At 39.8% G+C, this 26666-nt stretch overlaps 1 protein-coding gene across 1 annotated transcript; it reads right to left on the reverse strand.

The window, feature by feature from the left end:
• Positions 1-2019: 2019 nt before the first annotated feature.
• LOC145066690 (uncharacterized) lies at positions 2020-4316 on the reverse strand. Its single transcript, XM_079013970.1, has 5 exons — positions 4163-4316; positions 3401-3649; positions 3186-3283; positions 2562-3031; positions 2020-2452 (listed from the first exon to the last, which is right to left on the reverse strand). The coding sequence occupies exons 1-5, from the start codon at positions 4314-4316 to the stop codon at positions 2020-2022; spliced, it is 1404 nt and encodes a 467-aa protein (XP_078870096.1).
• Positions 4317-26666: the final 22350 nt, after the last annotated feature.

The raw sequence follows: 26666 nt of genomic DNA on the forward strand, positions 1-26666 counted from the left end.
TTTAATCCTTTCATTAATTGCTACCAACCCACAAACCACCCTTAGAGGACAAGGAAGCATCAGTGGTGGGGGCATAATGCAACATCACAAATCGTTGGGGCTTTAACCTTGCACAAATCGAGAGCTTTTTACCCTAATAAGCCAAACATGATTCCGACCAACAACCTAAAATCTGGCAATGTCGGCTCCACCACCTCCTTCACCTGACTCAATAAATCACGGGAGTTTATCAACCACAACGACCTGCATTCCATTTTTTACGACTGTGGAGACAACATTGTTACCAACCAGATCGAGATGCAGAAGCTCAAAGATCAGCCGGGTAAAGATTTCGTTGTGTGCCGGATTGATCACATCAGTCTCCAACACAAGTTGGAAGATCATTAAAGGAAGTTAAAAGTGATTGGTGTGGTGATGGGTGGCGTTATGGTGGCAATGCTTGGGATGATGGTGGTTGGATTCAAGGTGGTTATGAAGCTTGGATAAGTTGTTTGGGGTACATTACGACGCATATATATTATAGATATAATAGTTATATATTTTATGTTCTTAGTTTTATTTTTATATTTTGGTTTGGTATCTAAGGATTATGTGAAAAGACTTGTGTTGTTGATGACATACATTTTGTTCGTTTGTTAAGGTTTTGAATGGAAAAAGACCTGAGTTGGTCTCAGGCGTTTTGTATCTCATGTTTGATCATTTGAGATTGGTTGAAATATCATGCAAGAACAAAGAACATAACATAGTTTGGTCCACTGTAGTACCCCACGTGCGTTGCACGGTTAGGGTAGTTTTGTCATTTGACGTTTTTAATGGCTGTAAAAAGGGGTGTCTCATTTAAAAGGGAACCTCTTTCATTTTTTTCTTGTCTCTTTCAAAGCAACTGTGGAGTGAGATCCATAAAATTCGACAAGATGATGTGGGTGTAGAAGTCCGACAATAATTCGCACATCTCGGACTGTCAATAAACTTGGAAGACCATTTTATGCATGTCCAAACCAAGTAAATGTAGTAATATGTTTAGAACCCTAATTTCACGATTGCTTTTTTAATGTAACCTTAATTTCTTATGTAGGGAGCACGATCAGGTATCATTTCTTGGGTTGATGAATTAAAATGCAACAATGGAGAAATAATTTTAAGTGTACTGATGAGGTTGTAGAAAAACATGGAATCAGAAGTGTTGAAGTTGAAGTTGATTTTACTTTATAGTTAAGTTTTTTTTTGAGGTTTAATCATTTATAAGTTGTAATCAAATGTTCTTGGTTAGTTGAAGTAAGAACATTTTGTAGTTATGTGATGTGACCTTGATGTATTGTTGTGTTGCTATTACCCTTAATTACATATAGGGATGCTTCTTAACCATAATCTAGTGAAATTATGCCACCTGTTATCTCATTGTGTATAGTACATTGCTAAAAAGCATAATAAAAATGTTAACAATTTTTTTTCCACTAACATAACAAGGACCACATGTTCTTAAATGTTGGAATTAAGTATTAGTAGCATTCCCTTTTTTTAACAATAATTGTCTATTTTGTCCAAAAAATAACACAAGGACCACATGACAAAAAAATGGAATTGCATGCATGCAAGGTGAAAACAATTAGGGATCCTAAACTCTTAATATATTAGGACAACCAAAGCATGATAATAATACAAAGCAAACAAGTACAACTTAATGTCAAATTAAACATACTAACTTCAAACAAACAAGTAAATGTCAAAGCAAAAAAGTACAACTTAATGTCAAACCATTGTCAAACATAACCACAGGAAACCATCAAGTTCCACCTACTCATTAAGGTCTATCGGGTTTGCACTAGTTTCTCCTTTCCCATCCTTGGTCTTAACCTTCTTTGCAAGTTTCTTTTTTATGATTCTTTCAGATTTTTTTTCTTTTACCACCAATTTTTGGTCTGCTACTTCCTTCATCAACTGTATTTGGTCCACAACTTCATTCACCATCTTTACCCTTGGACTTGTTTTCCTTTTGGTGACCTTTAGTTTTGTGGGCCTTTAAACCCTTGACCCTTCTACCTGTGGACTTTCAACTTTAGGACAAGTAACCTTGTTATGCCTTGCTTGTTTACACACACTACACGAGATTATTTTCCCTGCCTTAGACACAATGTGCCTTGGAAGCTCATTTGATGCATCTATTCTTCTGTTTACCTTTGGTATACTTGGCATTCTTCTCTTCATTGGTGGTAGGGGTGGTGTAAACTCAGTAGGTGGCCACGTGTTGCTACCATTCATCCCATGTATTTGGTATTTGTATGTGTTCTTGTAGAAGGCAGAATACAACTTTGGATCAACATAAGTGGCTACATCTCTATTCAAATATGATATAGTAGCTACTGAATGCACGCATCCATACCCATTAAGTTGCCATACTCTACAAGTACAAGTCTTCTTGTCCAGGTCAACAACATATGATTCTGATATGTTTCTGGTTTCAAATTAATTAAGACCACTTGGTAAAACCTAACAATACCTATTTGAACCACCACATAAAACAGTATGTAAGGTAGAGTAAGAGAGTAAAGATTACAAAGTACCTTTGAGCTCTTTTCAGTTTGTTTAGTAGGAGTGTAATTGATGGGCAAGGTTTGTAATCAGGCCATGAACTACCTTTCATCTTCAAATTGTATAGCCTCTCCATAACATATAATCTAATCTCCTCTAACATGGTGATGATTGGCTTTTTCCTTGCATCCCTGATGACACTGTTAAAGCTCTTAGATAATCCATTCTCCACTGCATCACACATCTTTCCTTCTTGAAAGAATGCTCTATTCCAAGATTTGGGGTTTGTTTCCATAAGGTAATCATAGGCTGCAGGGTTAAGCACTCGAATCTTCTTCATGGCAGCATTGAATAAAGGCTTAACGGATGCTTTTCTTGCCTTCCAAAACATGTTATCGTAGTGTACACCACTTAATCTTTTCCTAAAGTTGGCAACAATATGCCTTGCACACTGCCTATGTTCAGCAATAGGAAGCACTTTTTTGACAGCCTCTAACAACACCTATCAAATAACAGTGATATTTTAGACATAATGTAACCTAAATGTAAAATATATAAAAGTTGAAAGTATAGGGCATCCCTTATGTTGATCTGATATCAATGATATACCAAAACCATCCTCTAGATGAAGGTCATCTTTTAGATTTTCTAAGAACCATTTCCAAATTTGCTTTGATTTCTACACATACAATTGCCCGTGCAATTGGTAATATGTGATTATTAGCATCCCTTCCTACAACATATATTAGCTCTCCTGAACATAAACCCTTTAGGAAACACCCATCGAAATTTATTACCCTTCTGTAGCTCCCTCTCCACCCTTGCTTTAGGTCATCAAAACAAATGTAAAACTTGCTAAAATAAGTCTTACCATCTGGCATAGCATTGACATCGATTTTGACTGTTGATCTAGGATTTGATGTTCTTATCTCCTCACCATATGACCATAGCTTTTCATAGTGCTCCATTAGTGTTCCCTCAATCAACTCAATTACATACTTCTTTGCTCTTCTACACTGTCCCATACTTACATCTATCCCAAATTTCTCTTTAACCTCATCCCTAAGGAGCCTAACACTAACTTTTTGCTTCTGTAAGAATTGGGTGGTGTAATGGGTACCTATCCAGACATAGTTCATAATTGAACCTGATTTGAAGTTTCTTGCATAGTTATGCTCATTTATGAGACTCTTAATTTGTAAAGATTTTTGCTCACTCATCCAAGATGCCCACAATCTAAACTTGCAAGCACTAGAACAACATTTCACTAAAAGTCTCCTACTATCATTTTTCTTGTAGCATAATTGATAACCATTTTGCAACAACATGGTTACACAACACGTGTTTCAGTGGTTTAGGACTCACAAATTTCATACCTAATATAGGCTTCTTCTTTTCCAATGAACTTTCTCATTGTAAATATATTGGTCATTAGATATTACCTTATCCTCATCTATATGATCATATGGCTTTTCATGAGGAGGACTGTCAAGGGTAACTTGGTCCTTTGGGCACAACTTGCTCAAAAACTCATCATTTTTTGTCTTGTTCATAGGAATACACTCGTCAGGTTCATTGTCAAATTCCAAGTCAATGCCATCATCTTCCTAACCTTGCCAATCATCCCTAGTACCTTGCAGATCCTCCCTATCACCTTGCACATTGTCAACTTCAATGTCAATGTGATCATCTTCCCCATCTTGAAAATCTTCCATAGTTCCTTGCAAACTATGACCTACCAAATCCTCAATGTCAATTCCATCATCCATATCTATACCACCTTCCATGTAACGTTTGGTTCCTGATACGCATTTAATTATAATTTATTCACTTTTGTAGAGCTAATCGACGAGTTGGGAGCCCCAGAATCGTCGAGTAGAAACGAGATTTGCCGCGGGATTTTAAGTCGCCTACTCGATGAGTAGGGCTACCAGGAAGAAACCCTAATTTCGGGGTTTTGCACCCTATTTAAGCATCCTAATTCGTACTTACTGGCCTCATTTCAGCCTCCAAGTCCCAAAACGTAATCCACAAAACCCTAGTGCTTTGTGTGAGCTTGTGAGTTGTTTTGAGTGAAGATTGTGTGTTTTGAAGCTTGTTGAAGAAGGAGGAGCTTGAAGATTCAGAAGGAAGCTAGTAGATCTAGAACAACTTCTCATCCTCTTTATTTTTGGGTAAGCTAGTCTCAACCTTGCATAGTAGCTTGTTAGATCTCTTCTTTGTCACTTTATGGGTTTTTTGGTCCAAGAAGCTTAGTCCTTTGGAAATGGACGTCCTAAGTGATCTACCTTTCAGATTTGGGGTCTAGAAGGGATTTCATGGCATAAAGGTGCAAACTTTATGATCATGGAAGCCCCATGCTAGCTTTAAGGTGTTACTTTGGCATTTTAAGCCCAAAAGGCCTTGCATGGAAAGAAAATTAGGAGCTTTACATGTTCAAATGATGTCTAAGGCCTAGATCTATGTTATTATGCTTTAGTTTGGAGTATTATGGCTTTTGGACCAAGATCTATGTCATAGAGAACTAGGGTTTTAGCTAAACCCATTAAGAAGGACTATTACTGGGTAAAGTTGGAAACTTTAACCTTAAAAGGGCATTTCCAGTATGTAGATGAAGTATGGAGTTTGGATCTGAAGAGTAAGGGCTAAATCCTTTAAGATGGCCCAAACAGACTGAAGGACTCGACAAGTTGAGTCGTTTTGTCCCGATTTTGTACAAGGTAGAACTCAACGAGTCTGTGAAGGGACTTGACGAGTTGATTCGCCAAATCGTGACTATAAGTAGCCAAGGAACTCGGCGATTCAGGGGGATCACTCGATAAGTTGGATCGCGATTTCAGGGATTTTGAGTTATAGAACTCGGTGAGTTGAGGAGTCAACTCAGCGAGTTGAGTTAACCCATGACGTTGACTTTGACAAGAATGTTGACTTTAACCAGGGGTAAAATGGTCATTTTACCTTAAGAAGGATTATTAGATTTTGACTAAGTGTTATTGTGATAATGATAGTCGTGGAGTCGTTAGAGCAGCCGTCAGAGATTCCTCACCGCGAGATTTCACAGTCAGCTTTGTGAGGTGAGCTTCCTTTAGTAAGAACGGGTTGAAGGCACCAAGGTCGGCCCGTGTAGAGTATATATGATGATTAGTAGATAGGTGTCGGCAGGGCCCGTATCTTAGATTTGTTTATGGTTAGTAGCTAAGTATGGGCAGGGACCGTATCTTAGTATTATCTGAGTATAAATTATGAATTGGTAGATCATGGTATACTTGTTTTCTACGTGATACTTGTATGTATATTTAGATAGCGGGATGTGGGCGGTGACCCGTATCCTCTAGATAGAGGAGCGTGGGCAAGGCCCGTACCTCTTAGCCAGCTGAGTGTAGGTGAGGCCCGTATCTCATAGATAATTGAGTGTGTGCGAGGCATGTATCTCATAGTTAGCCGAGTGTGGGCGAGGGCCCATATCTCCTTGAGTGTGGGCGAGGCCCGTATCTCCTAGTTGCATGTTATATGTTACGTGTACGGTATATGGTAGTTTGGGGAGACTCGCAAAGCTTCGTGCTTACAGTTTTCAGTTTTGGTTTCAAGTACTTCCGGTAGCAAAGGGAAGAGGTCGGGATGACTGCATTGCAAATACCACAACTTTTAGCCTGGGAGGAGATACTCTAATGTTTTGATATATGATTTGGATACAATGTTTTGACATGACGTTTTGAGATATTACCACTTATGTTTTTATGTGATGATTGGATTACTATGATTTTATAGTGATTTAAAACAAAAATTTTGGACTGTATTTTTGGGATATTTCAAGTTAGTATCAGAGCCTTGGTTTGAGGGATTCGGGCACACTCTCGGGTGTGTTTGAACTCAAACTGAGGACTTGGTATAAGAATTTTCAAAAGAAAATCATTTTCATAAAAAGGATTTTGAAAAGAGAAAAGAACTTTGAAAAGAGAAAAGGGTATGGTGCATGCAATCAGCCGAGCTCAAGTAAGTACTCCAAAATTACCCATACAAGTTTATGTTATGTTATGTTATGAGAAATGCATGCTAGATTAGGGCTAAGGATCTAAGAAGGATGCCTTATGTGCTTGTTATATGTATATCAGCTTTATGAATTGCATGCTAGTACAGATTAGTCAGTGATATGATGGCCTGATTAGAATATGCTTGATTATGTTACTCAATGCTCGAATGCTGCTTGCTTTGTGCTTTTAGGAGTTCTATTTATCTTTTATTAGCTAGTAAACGAATATGTTAAGTTACATATTGGTAGGACAAAATAATTTCAGAAGGTTAGGTCTAGCTCTATTTCACAGCTCTTGTTTGAGTCTAACCATTATAGGGTAGGATCTCTCATTCAAAGAATTATCTAGTCTTAGTGATATGTAATGGTATTCGCGAGCTAGTTAGGGGGAGATAGAAGGTACTTCTTATGCAACTGATGGCGGAGAGTGGGTTGGTGATTACCCTAGGGCAAGCCTAGAATGTGATTAGCGTGAGAACAGCAGTAGCAGTAGAAGGGACTTGATCGAGTCAAGGCAGTTCTTGAGGAAAGTACGAATAGATGTGGAAGGTAGTATGGTCCCGTACTACTGAAAGCAGAGGATCCGTACTCAAATCAAGGAAGGCTGATATGAACCCAGGAAACTTGTAGTGTGTGAAATCTCTCAAGTGGTGATATGTATACTGATGTTTGTCATGGTGTATTTTCAGTATGGTGATGCTACACACTAGGCCAATCAGTGGTTCAGGTGTCGATGAGGGATCAGGCTCGAGCTCTTGAGCCGGGCAGCTAGACGAGCAGATGAGGGAGTTCATTTCGTATAAGGTCACGCACAGTATTTTGGATCAAACTCCTGTGATCTTCAGCACGATCAAGGAGGGTATCTTAGAGCTTTTGGATGAGAGAATGAGTTCATTCCGAACCGAGGTGGCGGCCATGATGGGGTTGCACACACTAACATTCAGGGAGTTCAGGGATTGTGGAGCTCCCGATTACCATGGGGCATGGGACCATTACTGCTAGCACTTGATGGTTGGCTGATGTCGGCAACGCTTTCCATACTAGAAGATCTCCCGAGGAAGACAAGGTCTGACTTGCTTCCTGTCTTTTGAAGGACAGGGCACGTTATTGGTGGGAGGAGGTCGGACAAGCCATTGGAGATGATGCAATTCTAGATGCGACGACCTAGAGTGATTTTTCGGCTAGGTTTAGGGTCGAGTTTGCACCTGTGATCGATGTGCAATAACTTGCTAAGGATTTCCAGGATATCCAACAGACGACTGAGACAGTGACCGAGATCATCGCCATGTTCAATGAGAGGGCCCTTCTCGTTTCGTAGTACGTGGCGGACGAGGAGATGAAGAAGGCCCGCTATCATGAGAAGCTGCGGAGTGATATCTGCCAGTTTGTGAGCCGATCCAGCTGCAAGAAGTTGGAGGATATGATTGTTAAGGCTAGAGAAAGAGAGTTGGATTTGGAGATGGAGAGAAAGAGGATACCCGAGGAGGTTCAGTTAGGGAGTTCGGGCAAGAAGCCCAAGGTATCATACCACAGACCTAGGAGCTAGCAGGGCCGAATCCGTTGTGGCAGATGCGACAAGTTGCACGAGGGGACGTGAAAGACAGGGAGTTCAGGTTGCTTCAAGTGTGGCCGAACTGGTCACGTGAGCATAGATTGTACAACTACTACCACCACCACCACAGTATCATATTTGATTTGCTTTCAGTGCAATCAGAGGGGACACAAGCGGTCCCAATGCCCGAGTTTAGCAGCGGCAGAGCAAGTGGCAGCACCCGCTCCTGCTGCATTGAGGATTATAGACGAACGTCGGGGTCGGGAAGAGGCACCTGTGACTAGGAGTAAGGCCTTTTAGCTGATAGCAGAGGAGGCACAAGCAGCTCTCGACGTGGTGGCGGGTATGTATTTTCTCCTTATCTCTTTACTTATATGTTTCTGGGTTTATCATAGGATCGTTCCTTCTGAACTGTATATTTCTTTTCTGGTATTGTTTGATTCGGGGGCTACCCGATCTTTTGTATTGCTCGCTCTCAGCAAGCGATTTGTAGGGGTTCCGAGGGAGCTGGATTTCCCACTTGACGTGGAGATAGCCGATGATAGGAGCGTCAGGGTTGCGAGGGTTCACCGAGGATGTACGCTGCAGTTGTTTGACGAACAATTTTCTGTGGATCTAGTCCCTATTCCCCTTCGAGGGAATAAGTTTATCGTTGGTATGGACTGGTTGATCGCCAATGGGGCAGTGATCGACTGCGAGCATTAGCTAGTGCGAGTTCAGACTCCCAGTGGGGGAGGGTTAGTGATTTAGGGTGAGAGGCCGCAGGGTGGACCGACTCTATGTTCAGCAGCGAGAGCAAGGCGCTACCTTCGGCAGGGTTGCGCATGTTATGTCGACAGTGGATGATGTACCGATCGTGCGAGAGTACCCAGACGTATTCCCAGAGGATTTGCGTGGATACCTCTAGAGTAACAGGTTGAATTCACGATTGACCTAGTCCCTGGTGCGGCTCCAATAGCCAAGGCACCATATCAGTTGGCTCCTCCCGAGATGTAGGAGTTATCTACACAGCTTCATGAGCTGCTAGATAAAGGATTTATCAGAACAAGCAGTTCGCCATGGGGAGCCTCGATCCTGTTTGTAAAGAAGAAGGACAGGTCACATTGTATATGTATAGACTACTGGGAGCTGAATAAGGTGATGGTGAAGAACCGTTACCGCCTCCCAAGGATTGATGATTTGTTTGACCAGCTACAGGGTGCATTTTGGTTCTCCAAGATTGATCTACGATCGGGTTATCACCAGATGCGAGTTAGAGACAAGGATGTGTAGAAGACAACTTTTAGGAATCACTATGGTCACTATGAGTTTGTGTTGATGTCGTTTGGGCTCAACAATGCTCCAGCCGTGTTCATGGACCTCATGAACCGCGTGTGCAGACCGATGCTGGACCGGTATGTGATAGTCTTCATTGATGACATCTTGGTTTACTCCAAGACTTAGGAGCAACATGAGGAGCACCTGAGGGAGATGCTGGAGACACGGAGGAGGGAGAGACCTTTCACAAAGTTCTCCAGGTGTGAGTTCTGGTTGCGCGAAGTGCAGTTTCTGGGGAACCTTGTCAGCCAAAAGGGTATTCTTGTCGATCCGACCAATATAGAGGCCGTGATGCAGTGGGAGGTTTCGAGGTCTCCAACTGAGATTCAGAGTTTTCTTGCTCTAGAAGGTTATTACCAGAGATTAATCTAGGATTTCTCCAAGACTGTTGTTCCTTTGACTCGACTGAACAAGAACTCAGTGACATTCTGCTAGGGGCCTGAGCAGCAGGAAACCTTCAAGACTCTCAGACAGCAGTTATGCGAGGCACCGATTATGACTTTGTCGAAGGGCGTCGATCAATTCGTGGTTTACTGTAACACTTCGATCACGGGCATGGGTGCGGTTCTGATGCAGAGGGGTCATGTGATAGCATACACTTCAAGACAGTTGAAGCCTCACGAGGCTAACTATATGACGCATGATTTAGAGCTAGGGGTTGTGGTTTTTGCCCTCAAGATTTGGCGGCATTACCTCTATGGGGTCCGTTGTACCATTTACACCGAGTACAAGAGTTTGAGGTACCTCATGGATCAGCGGAATATGAACATGAGGCATCGTCAATGGTTAGATGTGGTGAAGGACTATGGCTGTGAGATCTTTTATCACCCGGGCAAGGCCAATGTGGTGGTCAATGCCTTGAGCCACAAGGCAGTAGCGGCCCCAATTCGAGAGATATGTCTGACGATGACAGTGATTACCCCATTGTTAGAGCAGATTTGGGAGGCGCGAATCGAGGTCCTGAAGGAGGAGCGTCGGAAGTGCGAGCAAATCATAGGCCAAGTGGCCTCATTTGATTATGACAGTTGTGGGTTGTTGACCCTGCATAGGATGGTCTGGGTTCCGTACTGGGGTGGAGTATGACAGATTCTGATGGAAGAGGACCACAAGTCGAGGTTCTCCATCCATCCCAGGGCGACGAAGATGTATCAGGATCTTCGCCCTGATTACTAGTGGCCCTGCATGAAGTGGGATGTAGCGTAGTATGTGGAGAGGTGCTTGACCTGTAAGAAGGTCAAGGCTGAGCACCAGTGACCCCACAGGAAGATGTAGCCATTAGATATTCCCGTGTGGAAATGGGAGGATATCACCATGGATTTCATAACCAAGCTTCCCAGGACCGCACGTGGAGTAGATTTGATATGGGTCATCATGGATTAGTTGACCAAGAGTGTTCATTTTATCCTGATCTAGGAGAGTATATCGGTAGAGAAGTTGGCCGAGATTTACGTGTGTGAGATAGTGGTACGACATGGAGTGCCTGTCTCAGTGGTGTCAGACCGAGATGTTCGTTTCAGTTCTAGATATTGGAAGCGGTTTCACGACGAGATGGGTACTCATCTCCACCTCAGCACCACTTTCCAACCTAAGATGGACAGACAGAGCAAGAAGACGATACAGACTCTCGAGGACATGCTACAAGCATGTATCTTGGATTTCGGTGGCAGTTGGTATACGTATCTTCCATTAGCGGAATTTTCGTATAATAACAGTTACCACGCCAACATAGACCGACCTCTATTTGAGATGCTCTACGGGAGGAAGTGTAGGACCCTAATTTATTGAGGAGAGGTCGGCCAGGGAGTCATGGGGAGTACTGAAGTAGTACTCAAGACTACTGAGAGGATCCAGCAGGTCCGGAGCAGGCTCCAGACTGCTCAGAATCGGCAGAATAGCTATGCCGACATGCAGAGTTCAGACTTTGAGTTTCAGGTGGGCGACATCGTCCTCCTGAAGGGTGTCACCCTGGAAAGGTATCATCCAGTTCAGGAAGTGGGGAAAACTGGGCCCCAGTTACATTGGTCTGTTTAAAGTGTTGGCTCGGGTGGACTGGGTTTCTTATCGTTTGGATCTTCCAGCAGAGCTCAGCAAGATCCACAACACTTTCCATGTTTCTTAGTTATGGAAGTGCTTAGTGGATGACTCGGCAGTTGTGCCCCTAGAGGAAGTCGGGACCTACATGTGAGGCCTCGCAGCCCTGCATCGGTGGTCCCTGATTGTAGGCTTCTTTGAGTCACGAGTTGCTGCAGTACGAGATTCCGCACACGGCGATGATCCCACACATGCCCAAATATGACGGTACCACAAATCCAAAAGACCACATTAACAAATATGAATGGATAATGACCTCCCTCAAGATTGATCGTTGCTTCACTTGCACTTATTTTCCTTGCACCCTTACTGGCAACGCTGACAAGTGGTTCAAATATCTTAGGCCAAGCAACATCTCCAACTTTGAGCAATTGAAATACCTTTTCCTCAACAATTTCATGCAATTGAGGAAAGGCAAGGGGGATGCTAACTCTGTAACGGCATGCAAGCAGAAAGAGGAGGAATCAATCCGCAAATATTATGACCGGTTCACGTTAGCAACACTAAATGTTGCAGGACATGAAGAGTTCCTGGTAACATGAGCTTTTGCCCAAGGTTTACTCCCAAGACCCCTATCAAAGAAGATGCATGGAACCGTTCCCCGATCCCAGGATGAACTCAAGTACCATGTTGAAAAGTACATGAGGAAAATCGAAGGAGAAGGGCAAAAAGAGGCCAATATCAAAGCTATAGCCAATACATATGCAAAGTAGAAGGAGGCGGTGTCGCGGCCAGTCTCAGCTTAGCAGGGAAGGCAAGATGGCGACCAGTAGCGACACAATCGTCACCCCGACATATGTCTAGATGGTACAAACCATTCTACAGGGACAAAAGCAAAAGTGGTCATACCAATGTTCACGCGATCAACAAAGTCCCAGTCAAAGAAAACAAAGACAACCCAAGTTCTGTGAGTACCATAAAAGCGAAAATTCATGATGCAAGCGAGTGTACAGTGCTAAAAAGGGAGATTGATGAAAAGCAGCTAGTAGGAAACATTGTTGATATAGCAAAAGACCCTAGGGAAAAATTCGACGAGGATAAACATCCGCCCAAAAATCAAAAGGATGGAGGAAGAGACCGAAAAAAGGGGCAAGATACTCAGCATCACCGGGCCCCACCCATGCACCAACCGCCAAAGCCGATTTCCATATGCAAGGCCATACCATCAAAACGTCCTTAATATAGCATTCTCGATGAATGACCCAAGGCCGGAGAATTAGGATCCCAACGATCCATTGCACATCACCAGTTTCGTTAATCGACAGCGTGTTGAAGAAGTTTACATCGACAACGGAAGATGAGTCAATGTGATCTACGAGCACTGCCTTAGCCAACTCCCCATTGAATGGAAAGAATACCTCCAACCACCGCGACAAGGCCCGCTAGTCGGTTTCACTGGTCACCACATCTGGCTAATGGGAAAAGTCAGACTCCCATTCACTCTAGTTAGCCGGAGATAACAAGGATGCTCGATTTCTCAGTTTTCAACTGCCCAGCTGAACAAAACGTTCTATTAGGATGCCCTGCGCTTTTCCAGTTGCAAGCAATCCCATCTACCATCTACGGTGTCGTCAAATTTAGCACAAGCGATGGCTCGGCCATGATAATAGCGACTAAGCAGGCTAACAGGTGTAATGCTCAACGAGAAGCAAGGCAGGAAACCCAATTGCGCCCAAACAGCAACCATCAAGAGACAGAGACCCCCCGCTGGAAATTCGCTGAAGCACGAGTGTCGACTCAAGAATTAAAGAAGAGACGGTGATATGTGTTCAGTCGACTCACAACCCCTCCTCCACAGGAAGAAACTAATGCTAATCCAAGGATTGCTCAACCAAAATACGGAGTGCAAAACACACGACGAAGAAACGCTCGCCCATAGGCGAACGCACCTGCTTGGCCAATATTTGCACTCGTGCTAAGCCCCGCACAAGAGAAATTTCGGATCCAAAGAAAACCTTTTCTGATGGCTAACGTAAACCAAAGTTTCTCAAAACAGAGGAGGTGAGCACAAGAAACACCATCAACAGGAGAAAAATGTTGTTCCCTATGACACGCAAGTCTTCCTAAAGAAGAGCACCAACAAAGGCCTTCGAAAACCAAAGTGGCTCCTTCGGTAGTTTAGCACACTACCTGGGGAGTAGGTGTATAGAACCGTACAAAGGGAACTCTCACTCAAACATAGGGAGGCGCCTTCACGGTTGCTGCACTCGCTGGGTCAAAGAGAAAGGAAGGCGACAACAACCCAGAGCACGAAGAGCGACACTTTGTTCCGCCATACCGGGCCCTGCTAGGGGAAGCAAGAGGAAGCCTCGACCCATGAAGGATCGTCTACATCAGGTAAAGAAAGGGCGTCACTGCCCAATAGGGAGCATGGTCTAACTCCACACAGGATAACCATACTCCCGGTGCTGACACAAAGGCTTGGCAAACGCCTTGGCACTTAGATAGCAAGTGTCCATCAACTTATGTCCTTTCTTTCATTTAAAAAAAGAGATTAATACAGTTTGCATTTCGAAAGAGCTTTCCAGAATTCTATTTAAATTGCAAAAAAGTAAAGGACGTCACCACGCAATAGGGAGCATGGTCTAACTCCGCACTGGATAACGATACCCCTAGCGCTGACGCGAAACCCGGGCATGCACCCTGGCACTTAGACACGAAGTGTCTATTAATTTACGTCCTCTCTTTTATATTTTTGCATTTCAAAAGAGCCTTCTAGAATTCTTTTTGAAGTGCAAAAAGTAAAGAGGTTATGCGTATTTTCCAAGTAGTAACGATGGTTGATCACCTACACTACTTGAGCAAAATCTATGCAAGAATGCAACAATAGGTCTCAAAAAAGTAATAATCTTTACCTACAATGTGCCGATGACATCTCAGATATGAGAATGTACAAATTACAATTAATGTCACAAGAAAAAAGGGTTCTAAAAGGTTCATAACCTTTCCCCTAATAATACAACAGTATAAGGCCTCGAGGTGACAATCTCGGCCTATGTATTGGCAGCTAGACCATACAATACAGCCCTCAGTAGTGGCTAACATCTTGTAGCTTAACACATTAAGTCCGACTAAACATATGAATCAACGAAGCATAGCTCAGTACTAGCAGTTATGCGATGTTTGTGGAACTCTAGCCAACACGATGTATACCCTAGAACAAGGGAAATTATACAAAAAACAAATCGTAGAAGAAACGTCGAACAACCATAACTTGAATTTATTACAGTAAATCCAAAATGTACATAGACGTACATACAAAAAAATAAAAAGGAAGAGAGCACTTCCATGAAAATGTACAATCCCTTCCCTTGCAAACAGTGCATGGGAAGGCACATCTATTTCAAAATCAACAACGGGCATATATAAATCAGCCCTCAGAGTATGAGGAAGAACCACCCGGGCTCCGCTTGCCACAAAATTGGCGTAAGCCATCATAATCCAACTCCTCTAAACAGAAGAGTCTAGCAAAATTCGTCTCGAAAAAAGACGTAAGGGCAGTGTTGACCTCCTTGACTCTGTTCGCCACTTGGCCAGGACACGGAAATTCAAATTTACCAGAAGACGTGGAGCACTCACTCAATTACCTCCCCTTCTCGAACCCAAGCGCTTCACAAGCCCCACAAACACCCTGGACCCCTTCGACGAATTTAGTGTTCTCAATGACTCTATCGATCGCACGGACCACTCCTTTCTCTAGCACCCATTTCAATTCACCTAGAGAAATGGCTTAATCAACACGTTCTCGAGCCAGTTGACGTTGACACCGAGCCAATCTATTCGTCAGGATGCTCTTTTCTCAGATCAGAAGGCTTACTTGATCCTCGAGGCACTCAGTTCAACCCTCCAGAGTGTGCACATGCTCCTCCAGAATGTTTTTCTCGCAGGTCACGACACAATTTTGTTCAGAGAGAACGTGATGCTCAGCCTCCGCATATTGGAGTTCCTCCTTCATGTTTACAATGGTATTGTGCAAAGGTCTTAGCCGCGCCCCAGTCACCCCGACATGGCAAACCCGGTCAGCGGCTGCAACCATCAGAGCAGAAGCCTGTACCACAGCATAACGAAGGTCACCAATAACTTGAACCCCATATTTGCCTACAATAAATCTCATCGTAGCTGGGGAATGAGCATAGACACTCCGTTCATGGGCATTGGTATCATCCGACAGTAAATATTGCTCAGTAATTGCCCAACTTGGGGCATAAGCTTTGGAGCATGAGGAGCTGGGCGCAGTTCCCACTCCAACCTCCGCTAAAGGTTTCTTTGAAAGGATGAAACCCCCGGGTGAACCAAATGCACTCCCAAATGGGGAGTCAGAACCAAGATCAATCGGGGAGGCTGTAGCAAACGATGGAGGAAGTGAAGTTGCAGAATCAGGGATGAAAACTTCATTTTTCTACACATGCACCAAAAACTTGTTGCCAAGAACATCCCGATGCTTCCAAGAAGCCTGCCCATAGATAAAGTCCTGCGCACTTTGCGAGGACGAAGACCCACATCATTGGATGTTGTCTCCTCGTCCGACGATGGCACCACACGTGCACTTCGCCTTTTTTGGACAGGAGCAACAATCCTCTTAGCTTGCACACCCACAGACGAACAAAAAGGAACAACATTTAATGGACGAGCGGGGAAAGGACTCCAATGGTCGGTCGAAAAGGCAATGCAGGCCTGCTAGAACCAACATTTCCCCCTTCCATACAGAGCAATCTAACTAGCTCTCGTATACGCCTTTCAGATACGGGAGGGGGAAGAGCCTCTACAAGATCGACCTCCGGATGATAGAGCTTACCCCTATAGTGATTGTACAAGACCATCTCTAAAGAAATCTCGGCTTTAGCACCTGCACAAGTAAGAATTGAATGTAAGGGCTCATCAGATATCCTGCTCCCCTACAAAAAAGGGGGAGGAAAGGGAAGAAAGAAACAAAAGAATACCGCATCTCATGAAGAACAATTAATCCATCTTCCTGCGGGTCGCCAGGCAGTACTCATACCAGCCGCAGCGAGAACGGAATCCTCACAATTCTCTCCAACAATGGTAATGTTGCCTAGTCGCTTGCCATGTGTTAGGTTGCTCCCGAATAATATGGGAATGCGATTAGGGAAGTCTCGTGTCTTGCGATACACACGTCCCACAAGGTCCCGGTTAACCTAGAGCCATTGCCTTTTCCAATTTCACTTTGGGACGTCTTATTCAGAGATTAGCTGATGAACGCCCCGCCTTTTTGCCAAAGTACGAACACCAAAATTCATAGTCAAGCAAAAGAAGTAACTAAGAACCCAGAAGGTGGGGATACAACCCAAAGATCGACAAATCAGTTCAAAACCGATGATTATATTCACGGCGCTTGGAGTCAACTCATCAACGGAGAAGCCATAGTAGTCCATGATCATGTTGAAGAAATCAGATGTTGGCAAGCGTAATCCCGCTTCGAATAAAGGGATCGGAACTCTCGCCTTCCCTTGAGGGTAGTTATGGACTGACACCCCTTTACCGAAATCATCACACCATACTCCGGTAAGAAACTGAAACGATCCTGCAGAAGCTGGAATTCTTCCGCAGTAAGGACTCTACCATGACGATCCATTGCCTAGAACAAACAAATGATCGAGAAGGAAAGCTCGCAGAATACCCAAAATGAGGTAGAGGGAGCAGAGATAGACGATGAGGGTGAACGATCATGGAAAAGGGGAAAATTTAAATACAGAACTAGCAGCACGAACCATCCCCCTTCTCTCGGGGCAGACGTATGATGATGGCACTGTCAAAAACACATCCTAAGTTAGAAATAATCCCAGATGTACACGTGTTGAGAAACAGGCTCGAACATCGATGCTATCAGGCCAATGCAAACACCTACAAGCCTAAAGGACTTGTTAACGTATCCTTCAAAAGGAACGTAAAAAAGAGAAGTTGAAATTAGTACCGGCCTTGGCCTGAGCTGAACTCAGTCGGACCAAGTCCGAGGTCAAGGGCGGGCCTTCGCCAACGCGAAAGACATAGGTGTGACAGTTATGGTGCAGAGCGGCGCTATAATATCCTTGCCCAGGGATAACACCCCAACAAGCATGGGACCATTCAGGGCGTCCCACATGCACGTTAGAAGATAGACACGATCTCCATAATAAATGAAAGATCCTCCTCTATCCAATGGGGAGAGAATGCAAAAAGGACGTGACGAAGGACCTTCCAGTAGGAGTCCGTCATGTCACGCCCCACGAAGGAATGACCCACATAATCAGTTGAGGTCCACAAGCCTCTGGAACCAGGTATAAAAGGATCCTTCTTCCTCATGAAGAAGGGAGGACTCACTTTCCAATGAATATTCTTTCTCTTCTCTAAGAAAAACACTAACTAGATCGTCGGAGCTTCGTCCCGGGAACTCCTCCCGGATGTCGACTAACGATCTGTTTTCCATTTTTGTACTGTGATATCAGGAGAGGTCAGTTACACCAAATCCACTGGCAATCTTAGCTCTACTGTCTCCAACATATCACAACATTATTTGATAATGGAGTTGAAACATATGATACATATGCACAAAAAAGGTTTAATCTACATGCATATGTGTTATGGACAATTAATGATTATCCTGCTCTTGGTACATTATCTGGTAATCCTTACAACGGGTTCAAAGGATGTGTTGTGTGTGGCGAACAAACATATTGTATTAGGTTCCCTCAATCAAATAAGCAAAGTTATGCTGGTCACAAACAATATCTATGGTATGACCACCCGTTCAGAAGACAAAAGAGGGCGTTCAATAGAGAACAAGAGTTCTTACCATCGCCAATACCTATGAATCGGGAGGAAATATATAACAAGGTCAAATTTATAATTAATAAATGGGTGAAAGTATTTAAGGGCAATGGTTCAGAATTCCAAAAAGCTTCTGCTAGTAGAAGTGGGAATATACCAAAAAAAAGAGAAAATAAAAGCAAGTGGGTAGTTCAAATGTTAGCCAACAAGATACCACATACTGGAAGAAATTTAATATATGGTATAGATGGCTGAGATATTCGTAACACAATTTGATTCCACATTGTTTAGATTTTTATGAACATTACAAAGAATGTGGGAGAGAGTCTAGTCGGAATAATGATGAACATTCCAGGGAAGAAGAAAGATGGTTATAGGGGTCGATTGGATTTGGTGTATTTTGGGTTAAAACCAGAGTTGCATCCTAAGAAAGATGGGAACAACACCACACTCCCCCCCCCCCCCCAGCAGGTTGCACATTGACAAAAGTGGAAAAAGACACGTTCCTAGAAACTTTTTATCACTTAAGGGTTCTACCCGGGTATTGTTCTAGTTTTTCTAGTTTAGTGATTTTAAAGGAAAGGAAGCTGATTGGACTCAAGTCATATGACTATCAAATGCTTATGCAACAATTTTTGCCCATGTCAATTTGGTCTATTATGCATCCACCCACCAGAGCTGCTATTACCACGTTATGTTTCTTTCTCAAAACAATATGTAGCAAAGAAATCAAAGTGAATGTGCTCGATAAGTTGCAAGAAGAGTTATGTGTGACCTTATTCCTTCTTGAGAAACAATTTCCACCATCATTTTTTTGATGTGATGATTCACTTAACCGTTTTCCTTACTAGAGAGGTAAAATTATGTGGTCTAATATTCTTTAAATGGATGTACCCGTTCGAGAGGTATATGAACGTTATTAAGGGCCACATGCGAAACAAAAATAGACTAGAAGGTTGCACTTCGGAAGAGAATGTTGCAGAATGGACGGTTGCGTTTTTTAGTGAACTCATAAAAAACATGTATACTGTTGGCCTTCCACCTGAGAAGCATAACACAAGTAGTGGGATTCAAAGAGGTAAAGATACGGATGACACTCCTCTATCAACTGCTAAACCAATGGAAGCTTCTCCACCACTCTTCAGCAAAGCACATTTTTTTGTATTGCATAATACATTTGAAGTACTCCCATATACTAAGTAAGGTTTCTACATGTATGTAATTTTTTTGTTATTGTATATTATTGTTTTCTTTTCATAATAACATTTAAATATGTACAGTCGACACATGGATTTTTTATGACAAAAAAAACCAACTAAACGAAAAGCACATCTAGAGAAAAAGCATAGTGATACATTTGGTTATTAGTTATGATAGGAGGTACTTTATTTTCTTATATATAATTTATGCGGGATGAGCATAATCGGTCCTAAGTGGCACCCTATCACATTGATTGGCTATTATAGCAATGTACTAAGGCATATACTTTCCAATACACTCTTGCTAATCATTATGTATTTCCTTATATGTTAAACTCATATTCTAATACTATTCAGGTAGATGGGGAGTTACGAGTCTGCAAAGAAAGTGTAACAGAGACAATGAGATCGATTTTTCATGGACCAAACAAAAACATTATTAAATATGATGTGTATGTTATCAATGGTTATACTTTTCGTACAATAGCTCGTGAAGGAAAAATTTACCAAGATAGTGGGGTTAGTGTCATTGCAACTGACACACACATTAGTAAAGAAGTTGTAACGTATGTCAAAAACACTTATTATGGTGTTTTACAAGAGATATGGGTACTTGATTATCATTTTAAACAAATTCCAATTTCCATGTGTGATTGGGCGATAGAGTAGGGTACACACTAGTTGAGCTAAATAGATTAGACCATAAAGATGATCCTTTCATATTGGCCTCACAAGCACAAGAAGTATTTTATGGGATAGACCCACTCGATCAAAAAATGTTTATTGTCATCAACACACCTCCCAAAAATTATAGAAATGTGTATGAAGAGGCTGATGAAGAATTTAGTAGTGTAGTTTCTCCTTATAATGATAATATAATGCCACGTGTTGACCCACTTGACCTGCAGAAGGAAAATGATTAGTTTCAGACTAACTATCAGGGTATTGTTATACGGACGGTATGTGTTTGTTAATCATATCCTAATACTTACATATATTTCATATGAAACTTCAATATGCCACACTTTAAATTTGTAGCAATATTATTATTCAATCTTTTAACATATTATAATCTTACTTTTGTTTGTAGAAGGTAAACGACAAACCTTGATCCTAGTGTTTTGTCGTGAAAGTATTCTAAGTAGTATCTTGTTTGAAGGTAATTTCAACCCACAAACATATATACTCCTTCACCATTATGATTATTTTAAGGTATTTTTTTTACTCTTTTAGTATGTTAAAGATAAACCATTTCGATGCAAGTCTTGACATATACATGCAATACTTTGTGTTTCTCTCTAGAGTGTTCAAAAAAGGATAATTACTTCCATAAAAGATAAGAAAATGTTGCTTGGAAGTTTGCGTCAGTATGCATGCTAGTAACTACTCTGTATGGTGTTTCGGCCCCAAATTGACAATATTACCCTTATTATTTTTCTTAGTTTAAAAAATTAGTGTTTAGATATAATATAAGATTTTAGTATATGTTAATATCCTTTTAATTATATTGTTTCAGCACATTGCTGCCAATTCATATTTAATACAATTTATCTACTTAGTCATTCAATTTTTCATTTTTTTTTGAATTGTGTGATCGAAAGTCGAAAATGGGCATTTTAAAGTTGAATGCTATTTTTGGTATTCTCTATGGGGAACTATTTTGGTTTGGATTTTCAGCTCTAAAATTAAATATAATAAGAAAACTTGGACTATTTTACTACACAAGGGCAATATGGTCTTTTACATTTTTTAGGGTTCAAGATGCAGAAATTGGTACAGACCACAGTAACAATTTACGTCCCCTTCAATAGTGTATTTTGGTCGACTTAAAGGAGCCCTTCAGATGCAACTTTAACCATTTATTTTGTACATGTTGATATCACTCCAACTGTTATATGACCAAAATAGGTCCCAAAAGTCAAACTGATTTATAACCAAAAATCATTTGATGTAGGTAATTACAAGAGTCTTCAAATAACAATTATTATATTTTTTATTTTGCAAAAATATGTCCCAAACTCTAATAATAAGTTATGTGGTTTGGGTTTGAGTGAATGGCTCTATATACGTCACATGGTCGACTATTCAACAAATGGTATTTTGATGAAGACTATTTTTTACATTTATACACAAACTAGTACAAAAAGAATGACCATTACATAATTATAGTCACACAGTCAATGACCATGCTATAATTGTACTGACCATACATTATATTTCTTCTAACTAGATTTACTTATAGACACACATAATAATTATAAACATAACCAAATGCAACTTAAACTAATAATATTTTTTTTATAGCCAATTCATCATATTTTGTCACACATAATAAAAAGCACATAACCATAAACCACTAAAATTAACTTGTTTTCTTGCTTTTACTTAGTCACTGCTAAACGCCACCCTATGGACACACAAATATTTAATGCGGCCATATGTATCCCCTGTTAGCTACATTGGATTTCATGTGTCAAAATAGCACCATGACATAGAAACATATACAATTGCCTCATGTCACCCGATATCTATGTATTGTCTCTTATATAAAAATTATCATAATGTAAATCTATAAATATGGCAAATAGTGAAATATGGTCACGGTCTACGAGTGTCACTAATAATTGTCATATTTGATATAATTAAATGTGGTTAAAGTTTTGATTATCTATACAATGGACACACAAACTAATGTGAATGTATCCAAAAATAGTCTCTAAATTTTTTTAGTGACCTTTTTAATAAAAGTGTGACAGATCGTTTTTCGGAAAGTGTCACCGTAGGTTATTTTTGCATTAGTGATTATGAATAAAATATACTAAAATAAAAAGCAGTAAAGAAAATGAAACTATCAATATTTCAATTTTCACATTCACAATGTGAATCTGACTTGCTATTTCAACTATTTGATCATTCACAAATTAAGTGAAATTTACATATGAATTGAAATATGTTTCTATGTACTTTTATAATATTTTAACATTTTGATTATTCGTAAATTAGTTTTGTAAAATCAACAAATGGATTTATTCTCATTATAAATTTGAACTGTATATAGTTTAGTTTTCAGAATTCACAATGTGAGTCTGACTTACTATTATTCACATTGTGAATCTTAGCAGATTCACAATGTGAATCTGAACTAAAATTTCAATTTTTTTAAGCATCAATATGAATCTGTGTTTAAAAAGTACTAAAAATATGAATTTTGATATATTTTTTAATTTTTTCGATGAAAAATAGACTTTAACTTTTCAAAAAACAATAAAAACTGAAGTGAGTTTTGTTTTGTTTTTTTTTTTGAAAAAACAGTTTATTTTTTATGTATCAATATGGATTCCTATGGAAAGAGGATAAACATCATTAACAACGGTATATTATGTTTCCTTTTCAATAAAAAACATGGCCTAAAAAAATTAAACTAAAAAAAGAAAGTGAGTTTTGTTATAATCAAGTGCATCCACGTCCATTGTAAAAGTCTACAATCATTCATTTTGTCGTTGATCGCTTTAAATTTTGACGATTTGGATTGGTTTCTTGGTTCATTGATTAATAATGGTTCTCAATTGAACTTTTTCATATATATATATATATATATATATATATATATATATATATATATATATATATATATATATATATATATATATATAGAGAGAGAGAGAGAGAGAGAGAGAGAGAGAGAGAGAGAGAAAGAGAGAGAGAGAGAGAGAGAGCTAGGTTCAGGTATTTAAAGTAATTATTGTGTTATTGTATGCATAAATGTGGGCCAATCAAAATTAAATAAAAAAAATAAATAATTAAATAAATAAATAAGGGTAATTTAGTAATTTGATTAGTAACTTCCAATAATAATCGCTATAATCATGGTATTGACTGTTAACCTAATTTCTCCAGGTTTATATCTAGAGTCGTTCAATCTCCACCGATTACAAGCCCTAGCCGATGATACAAAGCCGTCGCCACCATCGTCCGTCCCAAACACCTTCCTTCTATCTTCCTTCTTCTCGATTTTGTTTCTCTGACCTAGGACCATCGTGGTTCCTCTGTACTTTTCAACTCAATCCTCCCTAAAAAATCCTATAAATTCATCAATTTTGGCCTTAATAGACCAACCTAGCCCTAAATCCTTTTGTGGTGTGTATTTGCTTAAGTGGAGAAAGAAAGAGGAGATTGTGATATGGAGAAAAGAGAAGAAGTTGTGGTATCGATCCAAGGAGGAAGATGAGGTAGGAAAGGTCAAGCAAGAAGAAGGATTTGGTTGTGGGATCGGCTACAGCAAGTAATACTTCTCAATTCTTTTTTTCTTTCTTCTTTTCATTCTGAAATCGAGGGGTTGATTTGGAGTTGGGAAACTAACGATTAATTAGTCTTGATTATCGATTCAATGATTTTCCTAATTTCTCTATTCTCCTTCTGAAATCTCCACCTCTGTCGACTGTCGCTCTCTCTCACCGATTTTGATTTAATGCTCCAGCTTCAATCATTATCAATTCATTGGTTTTGATGTGATTCTTGAGCTTCAATCATTATCAATTCATTGCTTTTGGGGCTTAAATAACTTTTTTTGATTATCTGATGTATGCGTTTTCTTATTACAACTTCTCTTGTTTTCTTAATTTTTGATTATCCAGAGGAAAAGATTTCTCAGCATAGTTTTGAGGTTGTTTCTAACTGAGTTGATTTTTTTTTTTCTGTTTTAATTGAGCGATGATTTCTACAAATTATTTTTTGATTTGCTGATTATAAGTTGTATTAATTTTTGATTATCCAGAGGCAAAGAAGTAATATTTCTGATGGAAAGACTAAACATTTAGAGGGATTTGTTACCTGAGTAGCAGTAGACCAAATGTGGCCATGGATATTCCTTTGATTTTGTTTTTCTTTCCTTTGTTTTGACAAAAATTTAGTGCAGTGTTGATGGGTTTTGGGTTTGATTGTTCTTGCTAGAAATGGATAAATGGAATGGATTTTTGGGGTTAATGTTTTACAGTAAATTGTTTGTTTTGCTTGACAGAACTCGATGTGGTGTTTATTGCTTGAAATTGCCATGGAAAGAAGATTAAGCAATAACAATGAGTGGTTGTATTTCTCGTTTGCAGGTATACATGAAATCAAGAACAAGAATGTTCTTGTTTTCTTGGCTGGGAAGGATACATATGAGACTTACAACATTCTACTGGAATGGAATCTTGAATTCCAATTATGTCAGAATAGAATCTTGAAGATGAACATTGTATGGGATTAAGATGAACAATGACCACCAATCTTCCAAAAAGAATGGATTATTCTAGTAGAATAATATACAATATAATAAAAAGAAATATATGTAATAGTATATTCTGGTAGAATGATTTATATATTTGTATTTCCTTGTTATTAATAAGTGTAACATTCTCATAGAATAGTATATAATTTTTTTTTTCTTTTTTAAGAATGTAATGAAATTTTTTTTAACTTGTATCCAAAATTTTGCTATTCTTCAAGAAGTTCATTAAATCAAAATATATATTATGTCAGAATGTGTATTCTTGTATGGTTCAATAATTTTTGTTATTTTTCTATATATTGATAAACATATTCCGTCAGAATTTCCGAATTAGGATAATTATCATCCATACAATCAGATTTTTAAAATTAATAGAATCTGTTTTCCCTTAAAATATGTAATTTTCCTTAAAATATGCAAATTTCCTTTAATAAATCTATATTAACTGACTAAAATATCATTCTAGTTAAACTAGATGGTATTTTTCAATTATATTTAATTCAATAATATGTAATAATCACTTTCTTAAAATAAGTAAAATGATTGGCTCATAATCATTCATACAATAACACAATAATTAGTTAGAATATAATAACCTAAGCATATATATATATATATATATATATATATATATATATATATATATATATATATGTATAGTTTCATATAGAAAATGGTCAACATTGAGTAAAACTGGGGAAAAAATGATGTGCGATTTGAAATTAAAAAATATGAAGTGTTAATATTGAAAAAAAATTAAATCTTAGTTTCAAAATTTAAAAAATTGAAAACTTAATGTCTTTTGTGATTTTTTTTCAATTTAAACACGTCAATCATGTCATGTCAATATGTCGCGTCTTCAAAACTGACACGTGATCATGATACGTTAGTAGTCAACCAGGTTGATCGGTGAAGTGGTCAGAATTGTAACAAACTGGAAAATAAAATGTCCAATTTGAGAAAAAAAACTAATATAGTGTCAAAATCGAATTTCTGTGTAAACTTTCTGACATTTGAGGCATTTACCCATCTTTTTAATTGTAAATAATATTTGACATAAATTTGGACAAATTTACATTGAAAAAGAGTAAATTACAAGAATGGTCCTTATGGTATGGGCTAATGAAACATCCCAAAAATACGGTTAAAATTTTTTATTTTAAATCATTAATAAAACCATAGTTAACAATTCATCACATAAAATCATAAGTCATGTATCTCCAAATATCATAAACATCTGTCAAAACATATCAGAGTAAAAACATCCCAGGTTAAACAATGGTGTGTGCACTGCAGTCATCCCGAGCTCTTCCCCTTGCTACTGGAAGTACCTAAAACCAAAACTAAAACTGTAAGCACGTAGCTTAGTGATCCCCCCCCCCAAGCTACCACATATCATGCACCTAATCACATAGATTGGGCCCTCGCCCCTTCCTTGGGCCCCGCCTGGCATCAGACAGTGTCCGGCATCAGGCCCCGCCTGGCATCGAGCCCTGCTCGGTATATAGATCTGTTTCTACTAGGACCCGCCTGTCTTTGGGCCCAGCCCACTATACACATACCGACAATAACATATAATCATACTAACACATAAAGAATCATACACAGTACTATATATTATCGTCCTAAGGCCTCGCCTATCGTGGGCCTCGCCCCTACTCTGCTACTAATGAGATATGGAACCCCGTCCACACTCAGCTAGTGATGAGATACGAGACCCCGCCCACACTCACCTTCCTACCAGGCACATACAAGTATCACAAAGACAACAAGTATAACTAAACATGCATTCCTTCATCGGGTACCACCCGACATCGAACCTTAGTTTGGGAGCATACATATAAACATTCCTTGGGTCCCGCCCGACATCGAACCGAAATCCGAAATCATACAAACATTCCTCGGGTTTGCCTC

Source organism: Lactuca serriola, chromosome 8 (genome assembly GCF_051521515.1).
Source record: "Lactuca serriola cultivar US96UC23 chromosome 8, Lser_US96UC23_V15, whole genome shotgun sequence".
Classification (NCBI taxonomy): Eukaryota; Viridiplantae; Streptophyta; class Magnoliopsida; order Asterales; family Asteraceae; genus Lactuca; species Lactuca serriola.

What these genes read in the sequence shown, in the direction of transcription:
- LOC145066690 (XM_079013970.1), bottom strand. Translation starts at nt 4,316, where the DNA reads ATGGAAGGTGGTATAGATATGGATGATGGAATTGACATTGAGGATTTG. An exon ending in TGATAGGGAGGATCTGCAAG is followed by an intron (nt 3,650 to 4,162) that starts GTACTAGGGATG and finishes ATGTCTGGATAG; the next exon opens with GTACCCATTACACCACCCAA. An exon ending in TGTCAATGCTATGCCAGATG is followed by an intron (nt 3,284 to 3,400) that starts GTAAGACTTATT and finishes GTTTATGTTCAG; the next exon opens with GAGAGCTAATATATGTTGTA.